Here is a 19,500-nt window from a genome sequence, read left to right as displayed (position 1 = left end):
CGGGTGAGGGCGATCTCACACACTCCTCCCCGAACAGGTAGGAAGGCAAAAAGAGATGCAGAGCAATAGAATCGCTTGAAGACCGTCTCCTTGCAATATTTCAATAGTGAGTAGCTTCCCGTTGAATACAGAGTGAAGTCCTTTGCAATTAAGACAAGAGACGGGGTCGTGTCTAGGGTCAACACACTGTCCTGAACGAAGAAGGGGAATGGAACAATTTCATGTGCCTCAAACACATCTGCCGTCTGGAACGGAACATGAATAATTATGGCATCGGGCGTGAGGCTGGACTCAATCAAAGGGTAAAAATATTGACTCATGTCTGGGTTGTACAATGGCTTGAGACTATAATTTTGATACCCGATATGGATAGTCATTATCAAATCGTGTAGAGGAAACAGGGTAGGTGTGACTCTACCGTGCGCCGCATCTACCATGTTGCTAATAACCTGCTGATTCGCCGTTGTGACAGATTCAATGACGTTTTCCAGTACATGCAAGGCCTGATCTAGAAGGAGAAACTGATTTACCTGGTCTATCTGCTTGACAACCATGTTGACAACTTCTGCCATCTTATTCGTTTGCTCTAGCAGTTCCTCAATGTGAGTATGCAATCACGCAAGTTCTTTACAATTGTCGTTGATTACTCTGCGATTCTGGGCAGCAAAGGAAAGTACACGATTGTAGTGGTCTCACAAATCGCGCACGTCCTCGTCGGTTGCCGTACCGAATAGGAACTTTGAGGCGGACCCAACGATGTTGAGCAGCCCCCTCTTTACCCGAGAGTGAACTGAGTGAAAGCTATAGTCCTTTTCTACGTCATCTACCTTTCCCCGTAAGTGTTATAGTAGTTGTAGTTATATCAGTGTATTATTATTATTATTATATGGCACCATGGATTAGGAATGCAAGTATCAGTGGAAAAAACCCACTTCAGATAGATCACGCCACCGTTTGTAGGAATGTCACTTGTCAGTGTTGATCGTACGATCGTCTCAGTATGTGTAATAAGCATTTCGTCAACTTAAAGGTCACCTTGACGTACGTGACCGGTCGTCACTTCGTTACTTTTCAAGCCTCTCGTCTTCACTCCTTCCCGAGAGCCCGGCTCATTCAGACCTAACAGTCTCGGCTCTCTCCAACGCCCCTGTACTTAGGTTAAGAATATATTCACCTAAAAAGCAGCGGAGTGTTTTCCTTCACGCCTGTTCATCCCCTCAAGACCCATCTGAGCTACACGCAACCAGACCGGCAGCCGTTACATAATTGGTGATCAGCGGTGCTCCCTGTGCCAAGCCGTTGCTACCTCTTGTTCTACAGCGCTACAAGCCACAAGAACTCACCGAAAAGGGGAAAGGCGTTATGCAAGACGAGGGAAGGAGTCACAAGCCAGCCGTCCGCGGCAACTCATCAGGCGCCAGCTACAAGCTCTCTACAGGCGTCAGCTACAAGCTCTCTACAGGCGTCAGCTACAAGCTCTCTACAGGCGTCAAGCCACAAGCCACCTACAATCGTCAGGCTACAAGCTCACTGCAAGCCACTTGCTACGCAAAGGAAGGAGTCACGCCCACGGGCCAGCCGCCCGCGGCCGCCCGCCAATCGAAGACAACAACGGCAACACCGCCGCTGCCGGGAGCCCCGCCCAAATCTCTTACGGCAATCAATCAAACAGGGCAAGCTCGGACATCTACCGGTGACTACAATCAATACCCACTTCAGGCGCCTATACAAGAGGTTACATACACAGGCCGCCAAATCTCCACACACTGCTCCATAACACTCAAAGTACGAAGGGCACGCAGCCGTCCTACGTCTGGCAAAGAGTTCCGGGCGTCGCCACCCTTCTCCCAGAGGGACGCCATCAACACCCAAGCAGCCATCAATCAACAATCAACGCACACCAGCCGCCATCCAGGGAGTCCTACACGACTCCGGGATCCTGGTAACCTTGAGGCCGACGCCCTGCTCGTCGCCAGTACTCCAATATCATCTAAAAGTCCCGGTATTGTTCCTTTATACTATTTTTTCAGAAGTGCTGAGTCAGCTAATTGCGATTTCTTTCAAAAAGAACACACGACTCTGATAATTCTGTATATCTGACACTCTTACTCATACATCTATGTACGCGTATGCAATCGTCCGCGTACAATAATGATCAACCTCCGGATTATTGTATAAATCACATTTGTGTCTGCCATACGCAAATCAACTTCCTTTAGTTTAACCTACACCTCGTTTTTTTTTTTCGCCGTTCGGAAGAAAACCGCCCTTTTCAAGCCAAACTCACTTATTACTTACTTATTACCTCCAAATCTTGTTACTTCTAAACCATCTAACAGTTACTACCTTTAACATTCTGTTACATCTAACATACTACTCGCTAACCATCTCCCCTTGTTTTCAGGGGTACTGTGCAAATATTAATTCAGACGCTTTCCGTATTTATTTACAGCTAATAAACCATGATAAAATATTATTGCGGAGTTTAGACCAGTTATGAACAAAAAGACACTCACTGAGATCGGAGACGTTTTTAAGCGAGAGCGTCAGTTGTCACAATCCTCGGGAGAAGAGGAAGCGGAACACGATACAAGCGCCGAGGAGCTTAATAGTCTAATATTACGTTCAGGCACTCATTATTCATCAATTCCAGAACGCAGGGATCATTCACCACCGAGTTCGTCAGGATACTTACGACCCACTCAACCAATCCCGAACATGCCTACCGATCATCCTGTAGCCCCTCCTCCAATTCCTCCTGCCCCGGACGATTCGGGTCATTCCAACTCACACCAGTATCAGACAGTTTGCCGGCAGTGAGTCAGACTATACGGCGAGACAGTTCCTAGACCTATGTGAGTCTGCCATCGTAAATTCCTCAATTACGGAAGATCATGACAAAATTGCGTTCATTCGGTCCCGGTTACTACCAGGCTCTCGGGCACTGAATTTGATGCAGTCCTCGGCGTTCGCATCGGGGGATATTGGAGTAAACTATGAGATCTTTAAGAAGAATTTTATTAAGATTTTTTGGTTGGGTAGTAAACCAGGCATCGTTAGACAGATGGCCCACACGGTAGATTCCCTCCAAAAGAATTCCTCAACAAAGCCGATTTGGGACGCCATGACTGAGGCAAATCAGCTGGCAGTTGACTGTGTCAAAAGTTTAGAGGACGCGCAATGGATGCCACATGGCAGTATGCAAAAACAACAGGTGAAGACCTTCTTGGATTTTTTATTTATTTATTTCATATTTCAGAAAAGAACCGCCGTTCTGCCCTAACCTTGACCTTCAAACCAGGCGGGAAGTTGGTTGACTTCGTCTCAGAGTTAGAAGTCAAGGTTCAAGAACACACTCACAGTCAGCCACTAGCAGCAGCTGCCGCATTGCAGGCACAAAGTAAGGCATCTCTCACCTGTAGGTTTTGCAAACAGTCGGGACATTCCGAGAGTACATGCTACTCGAAACGTAGGGACTCAGCACACTCTACACAGGGATCTGATAGGAAATCAGGGGGATACAGAGGCAGCCATCACTCATCACACAGGACCCCTAGGCCAAACCATCAGCGGAAGACTGCCTTTTGCCATGTCCACGGGAATTGTTTTCATGATACAGACAGTTGTTATACAATACAAAAGGCCAGGGAGGAACAGAAGAACAAATCCCAGGCAGACAGTAAAACAAACCCCTCCACTTCTCAAAATAAAAAGGCATGACTACGTGACAGCCACAAGGCATACATCCAAGTATCCCATAAGGACGATAATGATTGGGAGCAACTTGACTCAGTCATTACCGCCTTGGGACGGACAAGCATAATTGCCCTACCTTGCAAAGTGGGCAAAACTTCACTCACCTTAGCGGTAGACACAGGAGCGACAGTAAACGTAATCTCAGACTCCGCTTACAGGTCACTGACACGACAGGCGAGAGGGGGAAATTGGCCGCTACAAGAGAACGACCTGAATGTGGTAGGCGTGATACCGTGTGTGGCACCGCGTTGGGAATCCTAGGGCGAGTAACACTAACAGTCAGTCTACATGAAAAGGTATGTCCCTTTCGAGATTTCTTTTATGTAATAGCAGGTTTGCTTTACCCGTAGATGGGATCTTAGGATTGAACGCCATGAAAGACCTACACATAACCATAAACCCTGAAAGCAACGCGATCATGTATCAAGGACGACGCATACAGAGGAAGGTAAATCCGCCGCCTATATCACCAGTAGTCCCGCCCTCAGAAGGGGAAAATGACCAATCCACCACAGACTCGGTCTACCACCGCCCAAGTGTCACCTCTTACGGTCAAACCACACGAAAACGTTACAGACTTGTGGCGGACGGTAACGGCAGTGGTAGAAGGACTTCAAATGGTCCCGGATCGTGCTGCAAAAATTATTAAAATCAGAATACCTAACGCCCCGACGGGCAGTGACGTGTGCATTGAATGCGCACCACACATACACCGGGTGACGGTGGAGGTAACTCTCGTGACAGTCAAGGAGGGAGATATAGCAGAGACATTGGTAATAAACACGTCAGGATCCCCTGTATCTTTAGCCTCGGAACCAGCTGAATACCCTTCAGCCCAAGTCTCAGGCATAACCTCGGCGTGTCAGGATACTCACAAACAAGACACAGCTAATTTAGAGGCGTTCCTAAAAGTTGCACACTATTCCGAAATTAAGCCTACCTTAGTCCAGGTGCTGGAACAATATAGGGGGGCGCTAGCTCTACCGGGCGAGCCGCTAGGAGTTACGCAGTGTGCTGAACACCACATTAAGTTAAAACCCAATACCAATCCTATATATATAAATGCATACAAACTCCCCCACAGTCAAAGAGAAGTAGTACAGCAGCTTATATCTGATATGTTAGAACAAGGTGTCATCAAGGAATCGAACTCACCGTGGAATTCACCCTTGTTTCTGGTTCCAAAGAAAGACGGTTCTTATCGTCCTGTGATAGATTTCCGGCGTGTGAACAACGCGACCGTGGATGATCATTTTCCGCTCCCCGTTCTTAGAGATCTTCTGATGTGTCTCGGTAGAGGAAATAAAGTCTTTACGAGCCTAGACCTGGTCAGTGGCTACTGGCAACTGCCTATGGCCCCCGAGTCCCGTGAAATAACGGCTTTCAGCACGTCTCATGGCCATTATGAGTGGACGAGGATGCCGTTCGGGCTCATAGGAGCTCCCTTGACCTTCCAAAGGACAATGAATAGTATTTTTGGGGACTTGCTGGGCAACTCTGTCTATGTGTATTTAGACGACATCATCATTGCGAGTAAAGACGTGCATGCACACATGGAAACACTAAAAGCAGTCCTACACAGACTTCAAGAGGTCGGATTAAAGCTCAAACTCACCAAATGTGAAATCTTAAAGCCTCGGATCAAGTTCTTGGGGCATGTCGTGGACGAATTCGGCATCCACACAGTGGACGACAAAATAAAAGCTATTGCCGAGTTCCCTCAACCAACGTGTACAGACAATGTACGGTCTTTCTTGGGAGTCGCAGGTTACTACAGGCCTTTTATAAAGGACTTCGCGGCACGCGCGAGTCCCCTAACCCATCTATTAAAGAAAGACGTACCATTTCAGTGGCTCCCAGCTCAACAAACGAGCTTTGAGGATTTAAAGAAAGCGCTTACACAGGCACCGGTCCTTGTCTTTCCAGATTTCAAGGACCCCTTTCAGCTTTATACCGACGCTTCGACCAGTGGACTAGGAGCCGCTCTTATGCAAACAGATAAGTCCGGCAAAAAGCATGTAATAGCGTTTGCCAGTCGAGTACTAACCGCTCCGGAAAAGAACTATTCTGTTACCCACTTAGAGGCGCTTGCTATTGTATGGGCATTGAAGCATTTTCGAGACATAGTGATGGGGTACAAAATTGTAATGTACACGGACCACGCGGCCATTACTGATCTTTTTAAGGGAAAAAACCTACACGGTCGTCTGGCAAGATGGTTCTTAACGATCCAAGCATACAATCCGGAAATAAAATATATCACCGGGAAAACAAATGTGGTCGCAGATGCCTTATCACGAAATATTCCAATAGGTGCGATTACCAACTCAGAGGTCATCCACAACTTCACTTCACCTGAGCTACACACTGCTCAGCGAGAACACCCAGTGTGGAAGAGGGTAATTTACGCCTTAGAGTCGGGAGACGAAACAAACCTTACAGAATTACCAGTTCCCTTTTCACAATTTTTCCGGTGCTACTATAGCGTGAGGTCTACCTCAATATGTCGTCTACTCAGGTGCAGCGCGGAAGTCTACCGTGCCCCTCCCCTAACGTGGCCATCAGGTCAGGTGAGGTTTAACATGGATATAGCGTGAGGTCTTATGTAACTGCCTGGTACAATATGTGCCGAGAGGTGTGTGCAGCCATTGTTTCTCATGAACGAAAAGGGAAGATGGTTGGAACAAACGATAACCCCATTCAAATTGACGAGGCAAGATTTGCTGGTCGACGGAAGTACAACCGAGGAAGGATGCTGAATGGAAACAACACTCCTCTCTCCGAGACAGTGATGCAGAACAAGAAAACAACAGAAACCATGGGCGTAGAATTGACGGGCCTTGGGTTTTTGGTCTCAAACAAGGCTCAGACTATCGGTACTTTTGGGTGGAACGGCGTGATCGAAACACTCTAATCCCTATTATTGAAAGGGAATGTGCACATGGTTCGGTGATACATTCAGATGAGTGGCCTGCTTATAGTAATCTAAATGCCATGGGTTACCAACATTCAACAGTGAATCACCAGCGACATTTTGTAGATCCAGCGACAGGAGCACACGCTCAGGGAATTGAGCGATCGTGGTTGGATGCTAAAACGATGATTCTCAAGAAAATGCGAGGTGTTGGTAGTCAGCTGTTCCAGTCACATCTTGACCATTTTTGCTGGAAGATGATGAGAAAAAATTCCAATGATCTATTCGTGTCATTCCTAGAAGATATACGAAGTGTTTATCGCTAAAATAAATGTATGTATTGTATTTGATAGCGTGTTTATTTTTGCCTCTCTGCTTTTATCGCTAAAATAAATGTATGTATTGTATTTGATAGCGTGTTTATTTTTTCCTCTCTGCCTTTAATATAAATATAAATAGTATATAGATATATAAATGATGATATAAGGTTTACATAAATGTGTATACACATACAATATTATATTATAGTTCGATGCTGCGGTAGACCTCACACTATAGTCGAGACGGGAGGTAGACCTCACGTTATATTGAGGTAGACCTCACGCTATAGCAGCACCATTTTTCCTATCAGAGGACAACCTCCTTTGTAGGTCATGGCCAACCAAACCAGTACCTATAGAACAACTGGTCATCCCAGACGCTTAAGCTGGTCCATGACACACCCATTGCGGGTCACCCAGGAAGGGACAAGACACTGTCTGTCACCAGACAGAAATACTACTGGCCCACATTACGGGTTGATGTAGAAAAATATGCCGCACAATGCGTCGTTTGTGCTAAGCACAAGGGGTCCGTGAAAGGGCCAGCGCCTATGTTGCAATACCCAGTACCAGAGGCGCCATGGGATGTTGTAAATATAGACTTATTACAGCTCCCCCAGAGCCAGCATGGTTCGCGCTACTTATTAGTGTGCGTCGACCAGTTCTCTAGGTTCCTAGTTCTAGCGCCTTTCAAGGACAAGGCAGCCACACGCGTGGCACATGCCCTCGTGACTCACGTGTTGTGTCCCCATTTGTCTCCTCTAATTCTTTTGAGTGACAATGGTACCGAATTTAGAAACACGGTATTGGACGAAATATGCACTCAGTTTTACATAAAGCAATCCTTCATCACAGCTTACCACCCAGCTGCTAATGGGTTGGCGGAGAGGGCAAATCGGAAAATCTTACAGGTCTTCAGACCTATCGTGAATGATCTCCACGATAACTGGGAAGATTGGCTATCACAAATAGCCGCTTCCATAAACACGTCTGTAAACGACTCTACGGGAAAATCTCCCTACTACATCTTATATGGGGTGGAAAAACGTCTTCCGTACGACCTCCTAACAAAACCACACCAACCTTTCTATAACTTTGATAAGTACGCGCAACAGCAGATGCATATTTTTTTTCTAAAATACACTCTGAGGTGAGGAGTAAGTTAAAAGCTTCAAAGGCTGAAATGATGTCAAACCAACACAAAAGGGCCGTCCGGGTGGAAGTAAAAGAGGGTGACACAGTAATGATTAGGCAAGCGGAAAGGAATTCAAAACTGGGGGCTAAATTTGTGGGTCCTTACCGAGTTGTTCGGAATGTCAGGGGAAATAGGTTCGAGGTACTTGAACCAAATAGTGGAGTCAGTCTAGAAGTTCACAGTGATCGTCTGAAAGTAATTTCCTCACCCTTGGACCTTGACATTGGTAATTCCCCTTCAGAGTCAAATATTCAACAAGATAATACCCCCACCCATAGCTATAACTTGAGACCACGAGTTTAAAAACTTCATTCCCACCACTTTCAGATCATGATGTTGCGTTTTCTGATCATCTTGTTGTACCTCGGCTCCCTACTTGCAACAACACCCATCCACCTGAAGCCTGGCGCCCTCACGGCACACATAGGGGAGGTCTTCCTCATAGAAGATGTGCTCCTTGTGAGATACCCATATACTTCTTTGACCAACACCACAGACACAGTCAGGATAGTCTCAGAAAATACTACTCGGCATGGCAGACGCCATATGGGCAACCAAGGCTAGGGAAGCAAAGGCACCTTCTAGTACTCACTCTCTGGATCTTTTTCAACTACTGAAGGATAGGATTCTGTTCTTACGGGGAAAGGTAGATGACGTAGACAAGGACTATAGCTTTCACTCAGTTCACTCTCGGGTAAAGAGGGGGCTGCTCAACATCGTTGGGTCCGCCTCAAAGTTCCTATTCGGTACGGCAACCGACGAGGACGTGCGCGATTTGCGAGACCACTACAATCGTGTACTTTCCTTTGCTGCCCAGAATCGCAGAGTAATCAACGACAATTGTAAAGAACTTGCGCGATTGCATACTCACATTGAGGAACTGCTAGAGCAAACGAATAAGATGGCAGAAGTTGTCAACATGGTTGTCAAGCAGACAGACCAGGTAAATCAGTTTCTCCTTCTAGATCAGGCCTTGCATGTACTGGAAAGCGTCATTGAATCTGTCACAACGGCGAATCAGCAGGTTATTAGCAACATGGTAGATGCGGCGCACGGTAGAGTCACACCTGCCCTGTTTCCTCTACACGATTTGATAATGACTATCCATATCGGGTATCAAAATTATAGTCTCAAGCCATTGTACAACCCAGACATGAGTCAATATTTTTACCCTTTGATTGAGTCCAGCCTCACGCCCGATGCCATAATTATTCATGTTCCGTTCCAGACGGCAGATGTGTTTGAGGCACATGAAATTGTTCCATTCCCCTTCTCCGCTAAGGACAGTGTGTTGACCCCAGACACGACCCCGTCTCTTGTCTTAATTGCAAAGGACTTCACTCTGTATTCAACGGGAAGCTACTCACTATTGAAATATTGCAAGGAGACGGTCTTCAAGCGATTCTATTGCTCTGCATCTCTTTTTGCCTTCCTACCTGTTCGGGGAGGAGTGTGTGAGATCGCCCTCACCCGGGTGAACGCGTCTGACGCTCTTTCCCTGTGCCCTTACAAGCAACTACCCCCAACACCGGTTTTTCATAAGAACTTTCATGGTTTACATTATTTCTACTTTCCTCAGTCTTTCTATGTATCAGTAATCTGCCCGGAGGGTACCACTTATCAACAGGTAATTGGTCACTATGCCATAGCGGAAGCATGCTATATCCGCTCCACTAACATAACGACGTACCCATCAAGGATCCGTTTGGATTTCACTGCCAATATTTCCCATCGAGTGTTTCCTCAGCGGTCTCTCGATAACATTCACTTCTCCAGCATCTCTTATGTGACAAATTCTCTTAATTCATTGTCTTTTGCAAACGAAACAGAGTTTGCAGAAACCCTGGAGGAAACGCTGCCTGAATACTTGCACCTCACCTACTTGTACCCTGGAATTTTTGTGCCGATGGTTCTGATGTTCGTCAGTCTCGTCGTCGTGTGCAACCTTCTTAGGAGGAACTCTGTCCTGCACGATTATTTGATTGTTCAGATGAGGCGACAGGATGCAAGGAAGTCACAGGCAAGGTAGTTTTTTTTTTTTTCACGCAAGTAAAATGAAAGAAAACTGGCATTCCCCTGCTCCTGAATCTTGACATTGTACTGTGTTTCCCTCCTATTTTTTTTTTTTTTTTAAGGAGCTAAATGAGCATTTCATGTTCTGTACCTATGCCAGTTGATAACTACATATACTTGTGTCCTTATGTTTATCCTTTGAGAGATTTTTTATGAATTATATCACACACGCTGTGTTTTACCTCTCATTATTTATGTCATTACTACACAAATATTCTTGCATAGCCATTGTTTTAATGTAATTGTGCCATAAGCAGTCTGCTCAACAAGATCACACCATGTATGGTAAACTACTAGTTAGATTTTTTGGAAGTCGCGAGGTCGCGATCACTGGTAGGTGACCGAGCAGTGTTATAGTAGTTGTAGTTATATCAGTGTATTATTATTTTTATTATATGTCACCATGGATTAGGAATGCAAGTATCAGTGGAAAAAACCCACTTCAGATAGATCACGCCACCGTCTGTAGGAATGTCACTTGTCAGTGTTGATCGTACGATCGTCTCAGTATGTATAATAAGCATTTCGTCAACTTAAAGGTCACCTTGACGTACGTGACCGGTCGTCACTTCATTACTTTTCAAGCCTCTCGTCTTCACTCCTTCCCGAGAGCCCGACTCATTCAGACCTAACAGTCTCGGCTCTCTCCAACGCCCCTGTACTTAGGTTAAGAATATATTCACCTAAAAAGCAGCGGAGTGTTTTCCTTCACGCCTGTTCATCCCCTCAAGACCCATCTGAGCTACACGCAACCAGACCGGCAGCCGTTACACCACCACCACCACCACCACCACCTCCAACAACAACAACAACAACAACAACAACAATGATAAGGCCAGAAAGAACATAACCTTCCCCTTTTCCCACAATAACAATGATGATAATAACAATAACAATGATATTTTTTTCTTTTATTATTTTTTCTTATTTATCAGTTTCCATTTCCTCTTCTCATTTATTATTTTTCTTTACTTCTCTCCTTATTTCTTCACATTTATCCATCCCTTCTTATTTCCTTTCATTCGTCTCATTTATCTCATCTTTTCATCATTTATTTTATTTCTCCCATTTATCTTTTACAACTCTATCCTTTATTCTCTCCTTCCTTTCACTTCTTATATCCTTCCTTTCCCTTTTTTCCTCATTATATCTTCACATCTATTCTTATTTCGTCCCATATATCCATTCCCTTTTATTTCCTTTTATTTGTTTCATTTATCTCATCTCTATCATTTATTTTATTTCTCCCACTTATCTTTTACAACTCTATCCTTTATTCTCTACTTCCTTTCAACTCTTATATCCTTCCTTTCCCTTTTTTTCCTCATTATTTTTTCACATCTCTTTTTCTTTATCCTCTCTTCCTCCTCCTCCTTCTTCTTTCTCTTCTTTCTTACCTCTGTCCGTATAATATTTCTTCTATCCCTTTCTTCTTCCTTCGCTTCCTTGCAACTTCTCCCTTTCCTCCTCTCCTCTCCTCCTCCTCTCCTCCTCCTCCTCCTCCTCCTCCTCCTCCTCCGCCTCCTCCTTCCCCCTTTCTTTCTTCTATATCTGTTTATCTATCCATCTGTATCTATTTATCTATCTATATCCCTTCACCTGTTGTCTATCTATCTGCCTGTTCATCTATCTATCTATCTATCTATCTCTTACCTGTATTACCTGTCTTTCTGTTTACAGGTAACCGTTGGCCTTCAGGTGATCAGCTTAAGGCGCCGTCATTCCCGTTGCTCCGTTAACAGGTGAGGCCCGTTACACTCTCTCTCTCTCTCTCTCTCTCTCTCTCTCTCTCTCTCTCTCTCTCACGTGACCTGGGGGGCAGTGTGATTACCTTCGTGTGTCAGTGTGTGTGTGTGTGTGTGTGTGTGTGTGTGAGGGCTCGTTCCACGCTTCCCCACACACACACACACACACACACACACACACACACACCGTTCTTCCTCATGTCGTCCAGCTTTTATGCTAACACCACCCACTAACCCACTCTCTCCCTCCCTCGCTCCCTCCCCTCCTCCCTCTCTCCCTCTCGCTCCCTCCCTCCCTCAATTCAGTCCCTCCATTCAGTCTTCTCCTTCTGCCATTATTTTATTTCGTCCTCTTGATGCCCTTCGCTCCTCCTAGAAGCCTTTTTTTTTGCTACCTCCCTTTTCCTTTTTTTCCTTTCCTCCCCTTCTCTCCCTCCCTCCCTCCCTCCTGTCCTTGAACAAAATCCATGAAAAGTTACCTTTCCCTCATCTCTGCCTCCATTCTCTCCCTCTCTCTCTCTCTCTCTCTCTCTCTCTCTCTCTCTCTCTCCTTTTTTATCTCACATACATGTACAGTTAAAGAAATAATGGAAAGAGAGAGAGAGAGAGAGAGAGAGAGAGAGAGAGAGAGAGAGAGATGTGAGAACTGGCGCCACGGTCTCCTGTGCGTTTTTTATTTTTATTTTTACACACACACACACACACACACACACACACACACACACACACACACACACGAACAAACTGAAACACAAATCTTTCGTCTTTGTCTCCCAGTTTTTCTTCGGTTGCGTGAGCTGAAAATATTTGCTTGTCATGTGTGTGTGTGTGTGTGTGTGTGTGTGTGTGTGTGTGTGTGTGTTGCAATCATAATTTAAACCTACGTTCATATACCGGTATTATTTTTCTGAACATTTTCTTCGTAATCTCAAACATCTTATACCGGATATTTTTACACAATCATTTAGTTCATTGGGTCCTTTCAGTTACATTTATCATTATTTATTGATTTAGTTTCCTTGTTTATTTTTATTATGAAGGCGATGAACGTTTATCAGTGTTAGAGAGAGTATCAAGACACCTCTCCTCCCGAAATTGACCTCTCTTTTGGCAACTGTGAACAGCGATTAGCGGGCTTTTTTTTTACGCCTTTCTTTGTTGCCCTTGAGCTGTTTCTTTATCTGTAAAAAAAAAACACTTCTAAACTTTTTTATTGGGGTAGTGATTCTCGGGCTTATTTTCTCATTATTATTTTTTTTTTTTTGCCCTTGAGCTGCTTCTTCCTCTCCCTTTCCCCCCCTCTATCTCTCCCTCTCCCATTCCTCTTCTCCTTCTCAATCTCCCCCTCACCCCCCAGTACTTCCTTTACTGTAAAAAAAAAAAATCAAAGTGGTGATTCATTATGCAGGAAAAATCTGTTAAAGCGAATTCCATTGATCCTTTCTATACAGCCAAGCAATATTTATCAGTTTTGACAAAGCAGTTATTCAGAATGTGTGTTTTTTATCATCAAACAAAAACAGAGACAGTGATTTGGAGGCTTTGGCGTTCGTTCTCTTGTTCCTCGTTCTCCCTTCCTTCCTTCTTTCCTTCTTTTCTTCTTTGTATTCTTACGTGTTATTCTTCTTTTCTTTACTTTATCTTTCCTCGTTCTGATTTTGTCTTCCTCTTCCTCGTCTTGTTCTTGTTTTCTTATTTTTTCTTCTATTGATCTCTCCTCCTCCTCCTCCTCCTCCTCCTCCTCCTCCTCCTTTGAAGCTTTTATTTTTTTATTTTTTCATTGAGTGTTGTGAGCAAAAAGGAAAACTAAGAAAAGAGAAAGAGTTATAAAATTAGGTTTTTCAAAATATTGCCATTAAAAACTTTGTCTTGTAACCACTTCATGAATAACGGGAAAAAGTACTAATCGAAAACGCAGGCAAAAAAAAAAGTGAAAAAGTACTAATCGAAAATGCAAAGTAAAAAGTAACGTGAAAAAGTTAAATTGAAAATGGAAAAGAAAAAAAACGTGAAAAAGTACTAATCGAAAATACAAAATAAAAAATAACGTGAAAAAGTTAAATTGAAAATGGAAAAGAAAAAAAACGTAAAAAAGTACTAATCGAAAATGCAAAGTAAAAAAATAACGTGAAAAAAGTTATATTGAAAATGTAAAATAAAAAATAACGTGAAAAAGTAATTGAAAATGCATGATAAAAAACGTGTAGAAGTAATCGAAATTTCTAAAAAGAAAAATAACGCTTTGTCACGTTCTAAAGCTTTGTTGTCATTCCGTGTTACATAATACTGAAAAAAGACATTTATTGTCATGTTGAAGAAAAAAAATACATATATGGCAAGGTCCAGTGTGACGGAGATGAACACCGAGACCACGCGCTCAAAAATACGGCAATCTGTTTTAGGGTACAATATTTCTTCTTTTTCTTCTATTTTTCTTCATCATTTTCTTCATCATTACCATCATAATTTTCTTCTTGTTCTTATTCATTGTCGTGTTCTATTTCTTCATGATTTTCTTTTTTTTTTTTCTTCTTCTTCATTTTCTTTTACTTTTCTTCTTTTTCTTCTACGTCATCATCATTTCTTTTCTTTTTCTTCTTCTTCTTCTACTACTACTAGTACTATTTTTTTCGTCTATGGCGCCGGTAGGCTTGCTTGGAGGGGCCTGATAGTATGACCCAGCCCGTTGTGGCGCAGGCAAGTATTTATAGTGGCGCCATCCTGCATTGGCTCATGCTGCCCCCCGGAGCTCATCTTTGATCCTAGAATCTAGAGTCTGGGTTAATAGGCTGTCTTCTGGACAGCATGTGGGTAGTCTTAGGCCACTCGGCGGTGACTGAAAAATCCCAGCTTGTGGCACCGGGCGGGGCTCGAAACCGCGGCGCCGTCACGCTATCCACTCAGCCACCCCCAACCCAAAGACTACAACTACTACTACTACTACTACCATTACGACACGTTTAGCTAATAGATGACGACACTAACCTCAACATATGACAATCTCCGTTGTAGCTTGGCAACACAAACCAAGCAAACAACAACAATAATTTTACTTAATACACGATGACTATGCTAAGGCCACGACAATCTTTGCGGTACGTTACAAATACAAAGGGGAAAAAACACTCGTACGACACTGTTTAGGGAAGATACAACAGTTTTTACTCACGTGTACGATAATTTGGGTTGTCTGACATACTCCCCTCTCTCTCGTTCTCAGTGTCTCGGTTCTTCTCGACTTTCTTCTCGGTTCATCTCAGTCTGCCTTGAGCCGTGAGAGGGAGAGGTGTGTTGTGTCGTCCCCTCCTCGCCCACCGCACGTTTTCTTCACACTCAGGCTTCGAGGCATAACAGTAAGGGAACGAGAAACTTAGTCAATATTTGGAGTTTGCTTCCTTGCTCCTGTTTTTTTATGGGGGGGTACGTGTGTGTGTGTGTGTGTGTGTGTGTGTGTGGATATCAAAACCTATTAATTTGATGCAAGCTGAAAATACTGAATTGCAAAGTTTTATTATTTCTTCAAGTTTTAAGCATATAACTAGCAGAGTCGTATTAGTAGTAGTAGTAGTAGTAGTAATAGTAGAAGTAGTAATAGTAGTAGTAGTAGTTGCACATTATTGTTTTTGAGAGTATCCGATTAAAATGTTTGTAGGTTACGCAAAGGTCGGCTACTAAGTCATCTGTTCGTTTATGCCTGTCATCCTTTTGTGTGTGTTTGTACAAAGGTAACGTTCTACCACGCTCCAGTAACGGTGTGACGGGCCTGGTGATCGGTCTCAGTTCGCTATGGTGCAGGCAGGTTTTAGAGTACAGCCGTCTTGCCAGGCTCATGCTGCCCCTCGGAACTCATCTTTGATCCTCTTTTGAGAATTAATCTGGACTCCGGGTTGACAGGTGGTGATCAGGACAGCATGTGGGTAGTCCTGGGCCACTCGGCGGTGACTGAAAATTATCGTGGGAGTCGAACTGTATTGTTTTTGCCTATCGTCTTTATTCTTCTCCTTACTTGACTGTTCCCCATCCTTCTTTTCTCCCTTGCTTACCTTTCCACATAAAATCCATACTTTCTGGTCATTTTCTTCATTTTCATCATCATCATCATCATCTTCCCTTCCTTTGATTGGTTATGTCTTTCTCTTCATCTTCATCTTCATCATCTTCTCTTAGTTTGGTTGGTTAGGTCATTTTCTTCATCTTCATCTTCATCATCTTCTCTTGGTTTGGTTGGTTAGGACATTTTCTTCATCTTCATCTTCATCATCTTCTCTTGGTTTCGTTGATTAGGACATTTTCTTCATCTTCATCATCATCTTCTCTTAGTTTGGTAGGCTAGGTCGTTTTCTTCATCTTCATCTTCATCATCTTCTCTTCGTTTGGTTGGTTAGGACATTTCTTCATCTTCATCTTCATCATCTTCTCTTCGTTTGGCTGGTCAGGGCATTTTCTTCATCTTCATCATCTCCATCTTCACTTGCTTAGGTTGGTTAGGTCATTTTCTTCAGCTTCATCATCTCCATCTTCACTTGCTTAGGTTGGTTAGGTCATTTTCTTCAGCTTCATCATCATCATCATCTCTTGCCTAGGTTGGATAGTTATTTTCTTCATCATCTTCACCATTTTCTTTTTGTTTGGTTGGTTAGGTCATGTTCTCTTCAAAATAACCACCATTGACATTATTCGTAAACCCATTTTTTGTAACTATCACTATTTGTACAACGTGTTTGATAGACGTCTTCCAGTCATAATTACTTCATTTCCTTATGTCGTATTTCTAATTGGTCTGATTGCGTGTGTTATGTAAGGTATGTCTGATGTTACTAGTTAATTATCTCTCATTACGTGTGTGTGTGTGTGTGTGTGTGTGTGTGTGTGTGTGTGTGTGTGTGTGTGTGAGTTGGGAGATTTGAAGGAGTGAAAAGAAGTGATCCATTATCAGAGTGTGTGTGTGTGTGTGTGTGTGTGTGTGTGTGTGTGTGTGTGTGTGTGTGTGTGTGTTACATTCACCTCAGAGACAGGTAAACTATTAACCTTATAAACTAACGAGGTAAAAAAAATGAGTTTCCTGAGAAATCGACAACTGGTAAACAGGAAGAAGAAGAAGAAGAAGAAGAAGAAGAAGAAAAAGAGGAAAAAGAAGAAGAAGAAGAAGACCAAAAAGAGAGATGTGTAAGATAGTATGATTTAAAAAGTTCGCTAAAATTAGAGAAAAAAAGAAGAAAAAGAACGAAAAGACGAAGAAAAAGAAACAAAGGACGAGAGAGAGAGAGAGAGAGAGAGAGAGAGAGAGAGAGAGAGAGAGAGAGAGAGAGAGAGAGAAAGTGCAAGATATAAGAATAGGAAAGAAACACGAGAACAAACAAACAAACTTACAAACAGGAGAAGAAAGCGAAAGTGAACAGTGCCCAGGAAAAAAAAAACGACAAATTGTGTAGCAGCGGCAGCAGCACCAGTAGTAGTAGTAGTAGTAGTAGTAGTAGTAGTAGTAGTAGTAGTAGAAGGACACACGCACAAAAAAAGGTGAAAGGGCAGGTGCTGGCAACCCGCACTTTTCATCAGTCTTGGGAAAAGTTTCTTGAAGAGTGACCTTGACGGAAGTGTCTTATTGGTGAATGTGAGGTTGTTGTTGTTGTTGTTGTTGTGGTGGTGGTGGTGGCGGCGGTGGTGGTGGTGGGGGTGGTTGTGGTGGTGGTAGTGTTCCTCTTCTTCTTCGTTTCTTCTTCTTCTTCGTCGTCTTCGTCTTCTTCTTCTTCTTCTTCTTCTTCTTCTTCTTCTTGTTCTTCTTTTTCTTCTTCTTTTCCTCTGACCTCAAAAGAACGATGACATTATGAGGAGACTTCATCTTCTCTTTCTTCATCATCATCATCGTCTTTTTTTCTTTTTTTCTTTTTCGTGTTTTTTCTTTTTTTCTTCTTCTTCCTCCTCCTCCTCCTCCTCCTCCTCCTCCTCATCATCATCATCATCATCATCATCATCATCATCTTATCTAGCCAAGCAACATTTCTTAGTATTATGGTGAAACTCTTGCATGATTTCTTGTTTGTCATATTTTCCTCTTCTTTTTCTTTTTTTTTTTCTTCATTGTTGTTGCATGACTGGACGAGAGAGAGAGAGAGAGAGAGAGAGAGAGAGAGAGAGAGAGAGAGAGAGAGAGAGAGAGAGAGAGAGAGAGAGAGAGAGAGAGAGAGAGAGAGAGAGAGAGAGAGAGAGAAAATGTGTATTAGTAGTAGTAGTAGTAGGAGTAGTAGTAGTAGTTGTAGTAGTAGTAGTAGTAATAGTAGTAGTAGTAGTAGTAGAAGTAGTAAGTGTTGTTATTGCTCTCGTTGTTGTTGTTGTTGTGGAAAGAGAGAAAGAAAAACAGAAGGAAGAAAAGACGAAATGAAGAAACGAAAGGAAGAAAAAGAAAGAAAGAAAGAAATATTGAAAGAAGGAAGGAAGGAAAGAAAGACAAAACTAAGAAACAAAAAAAAAGAAAGAAGGAAAACAAGAAAATCAACAAAGCAAGCAAACAAAAACAAAAGCAAGGAAGAAAAGAAAAAAAGAAGTGGTCGCTTGCACACATATCTGGGAAAGCTTAAATTAACCTCCCTGACCCGCACGACCTGACCTACCTTCGTTACACAGTGTTGCTAAATTTGACCTGTTCCCCCCCTTACCTTCCCCCTCCCCCCTCTCCCCCCTCCTTCACTTTGTCCTATTTCTCTACTTTATTTTATTTCTCTTATTTATTCTTTACTTCATTTTTTTTCTTATTATTTTTTGTCTTTTTATGTCTCTGTTATTCATTCTGTTTTACTTTATTATATTTTTTTTTCCTTCCTTATCTCTGTCTTTTTTTATTTTATTTAATCGTATGTTTTTATCTATCTTATCTATCTTTTTTCTTTGGTTCTTTCCCTTACCCAGTCTTCTCTTTTTCTCTTTCTCTCTCTTTGTCTGTCTCTTCTACCTCTCTCTCTCTCTCCCTCTTCCCTCCCTCTCTCCTCCCTCTGTTTTTGTTATCTCCCTTCTTGCCTTCCTCATCCCCCCTTCTTCTTCCCTTCATCTCTTCCCTTTCTGTCTCTCTCTGCTTCCCTTCACCCTTCTCATTCCCTTCCTTTTCCCTTCTTCTCTCTCTATTTCTCTTTGCCTCCTCTAATTCCCTTCCTCTCTCTTCCCTATCTATCTTTTTGCCTCCTTTCACTCCCTTCCTCTTCCCTTTCTCTCTTCCCTTCTTCTCTCTCTTGTCTCCATTCATTCCCTTCCTCTTCCCTTCTCCTTTATTTCCCTTATTAGGATAAACGAAAGACCTTCAGAATGTCCTTATCTATCATTTCCGTTCGTCAAGGTTATAGAGAGGTAGAGGAAGAGGAAGAGGAGGAGGAGGAGGAGAAGGAGGAGGAGGAGGATAAACTGATGAAAAATGAGGAAGAATGGAAGAAAAACAGGAGAGATTTGGAATAAAGGAAAAGGAGGAGAAGGAGGAGGAGAAGGAAGAGGAGGATAAACTAATGAAAAATG

General features: G+C 43.1%; 1 protein-coding gene across 1 annotated transcript; it reads left to right on the top strand.

Annotated features, from left to right (window-relative positions):
- The first annotated feature begins 1,029 nt into the window (after window positions 1-1,029).
- Window positions 1,030-10,807, top strand: LOC126993672 (uncharacterized). Its single transcript, XM_050852839.1, has 2 exons — window positions 1,030-4,052; window positions 8,513-10,807. The coding sequence occupies exon 2, from the start codon at window positions 8,718-8,720 to the stop codon at window positions 10,212-10,214; it is 1,497 nt and encodes a 498-aa protein (XP_050708796.1). The 5' UTR covers window positions 1,030-4,052; window positions 8,513-8,717; the 3' UTR covers window positions 10,215-10,807.
- Window positions 10,808-19,500: the final 8,693 nt, after the last annotated feature.

This window comes from Eriocheir sinensis, chromosome 7 (assembly GCF_024679095.1).
Source record: "Eriocheir sinensis breed Jianghai 21 chromosome 7, ASM2467909v1, whole genome shotgun sequence".
NCBI classification, from domain to species: Eukaryota; Metazoa; Arthropoda; class Malacostraca; order Decapoda; family Varunidae; genus Eriocheir; species Eriocheir sinensis.
This window is presented reverse-complemented; position numbering and strand designations above follow the sequence as displayed.

Bases quoted from the DNA above. Each gene is read 5' to 3' on its own strand.
- LOC126993672 (XM_050852839.1), top strand. From the start codon at position 8,718: ATGGCAGACGCCATATGGGCAACCAAGGCTAGGGAAGCAAAGGCACCT.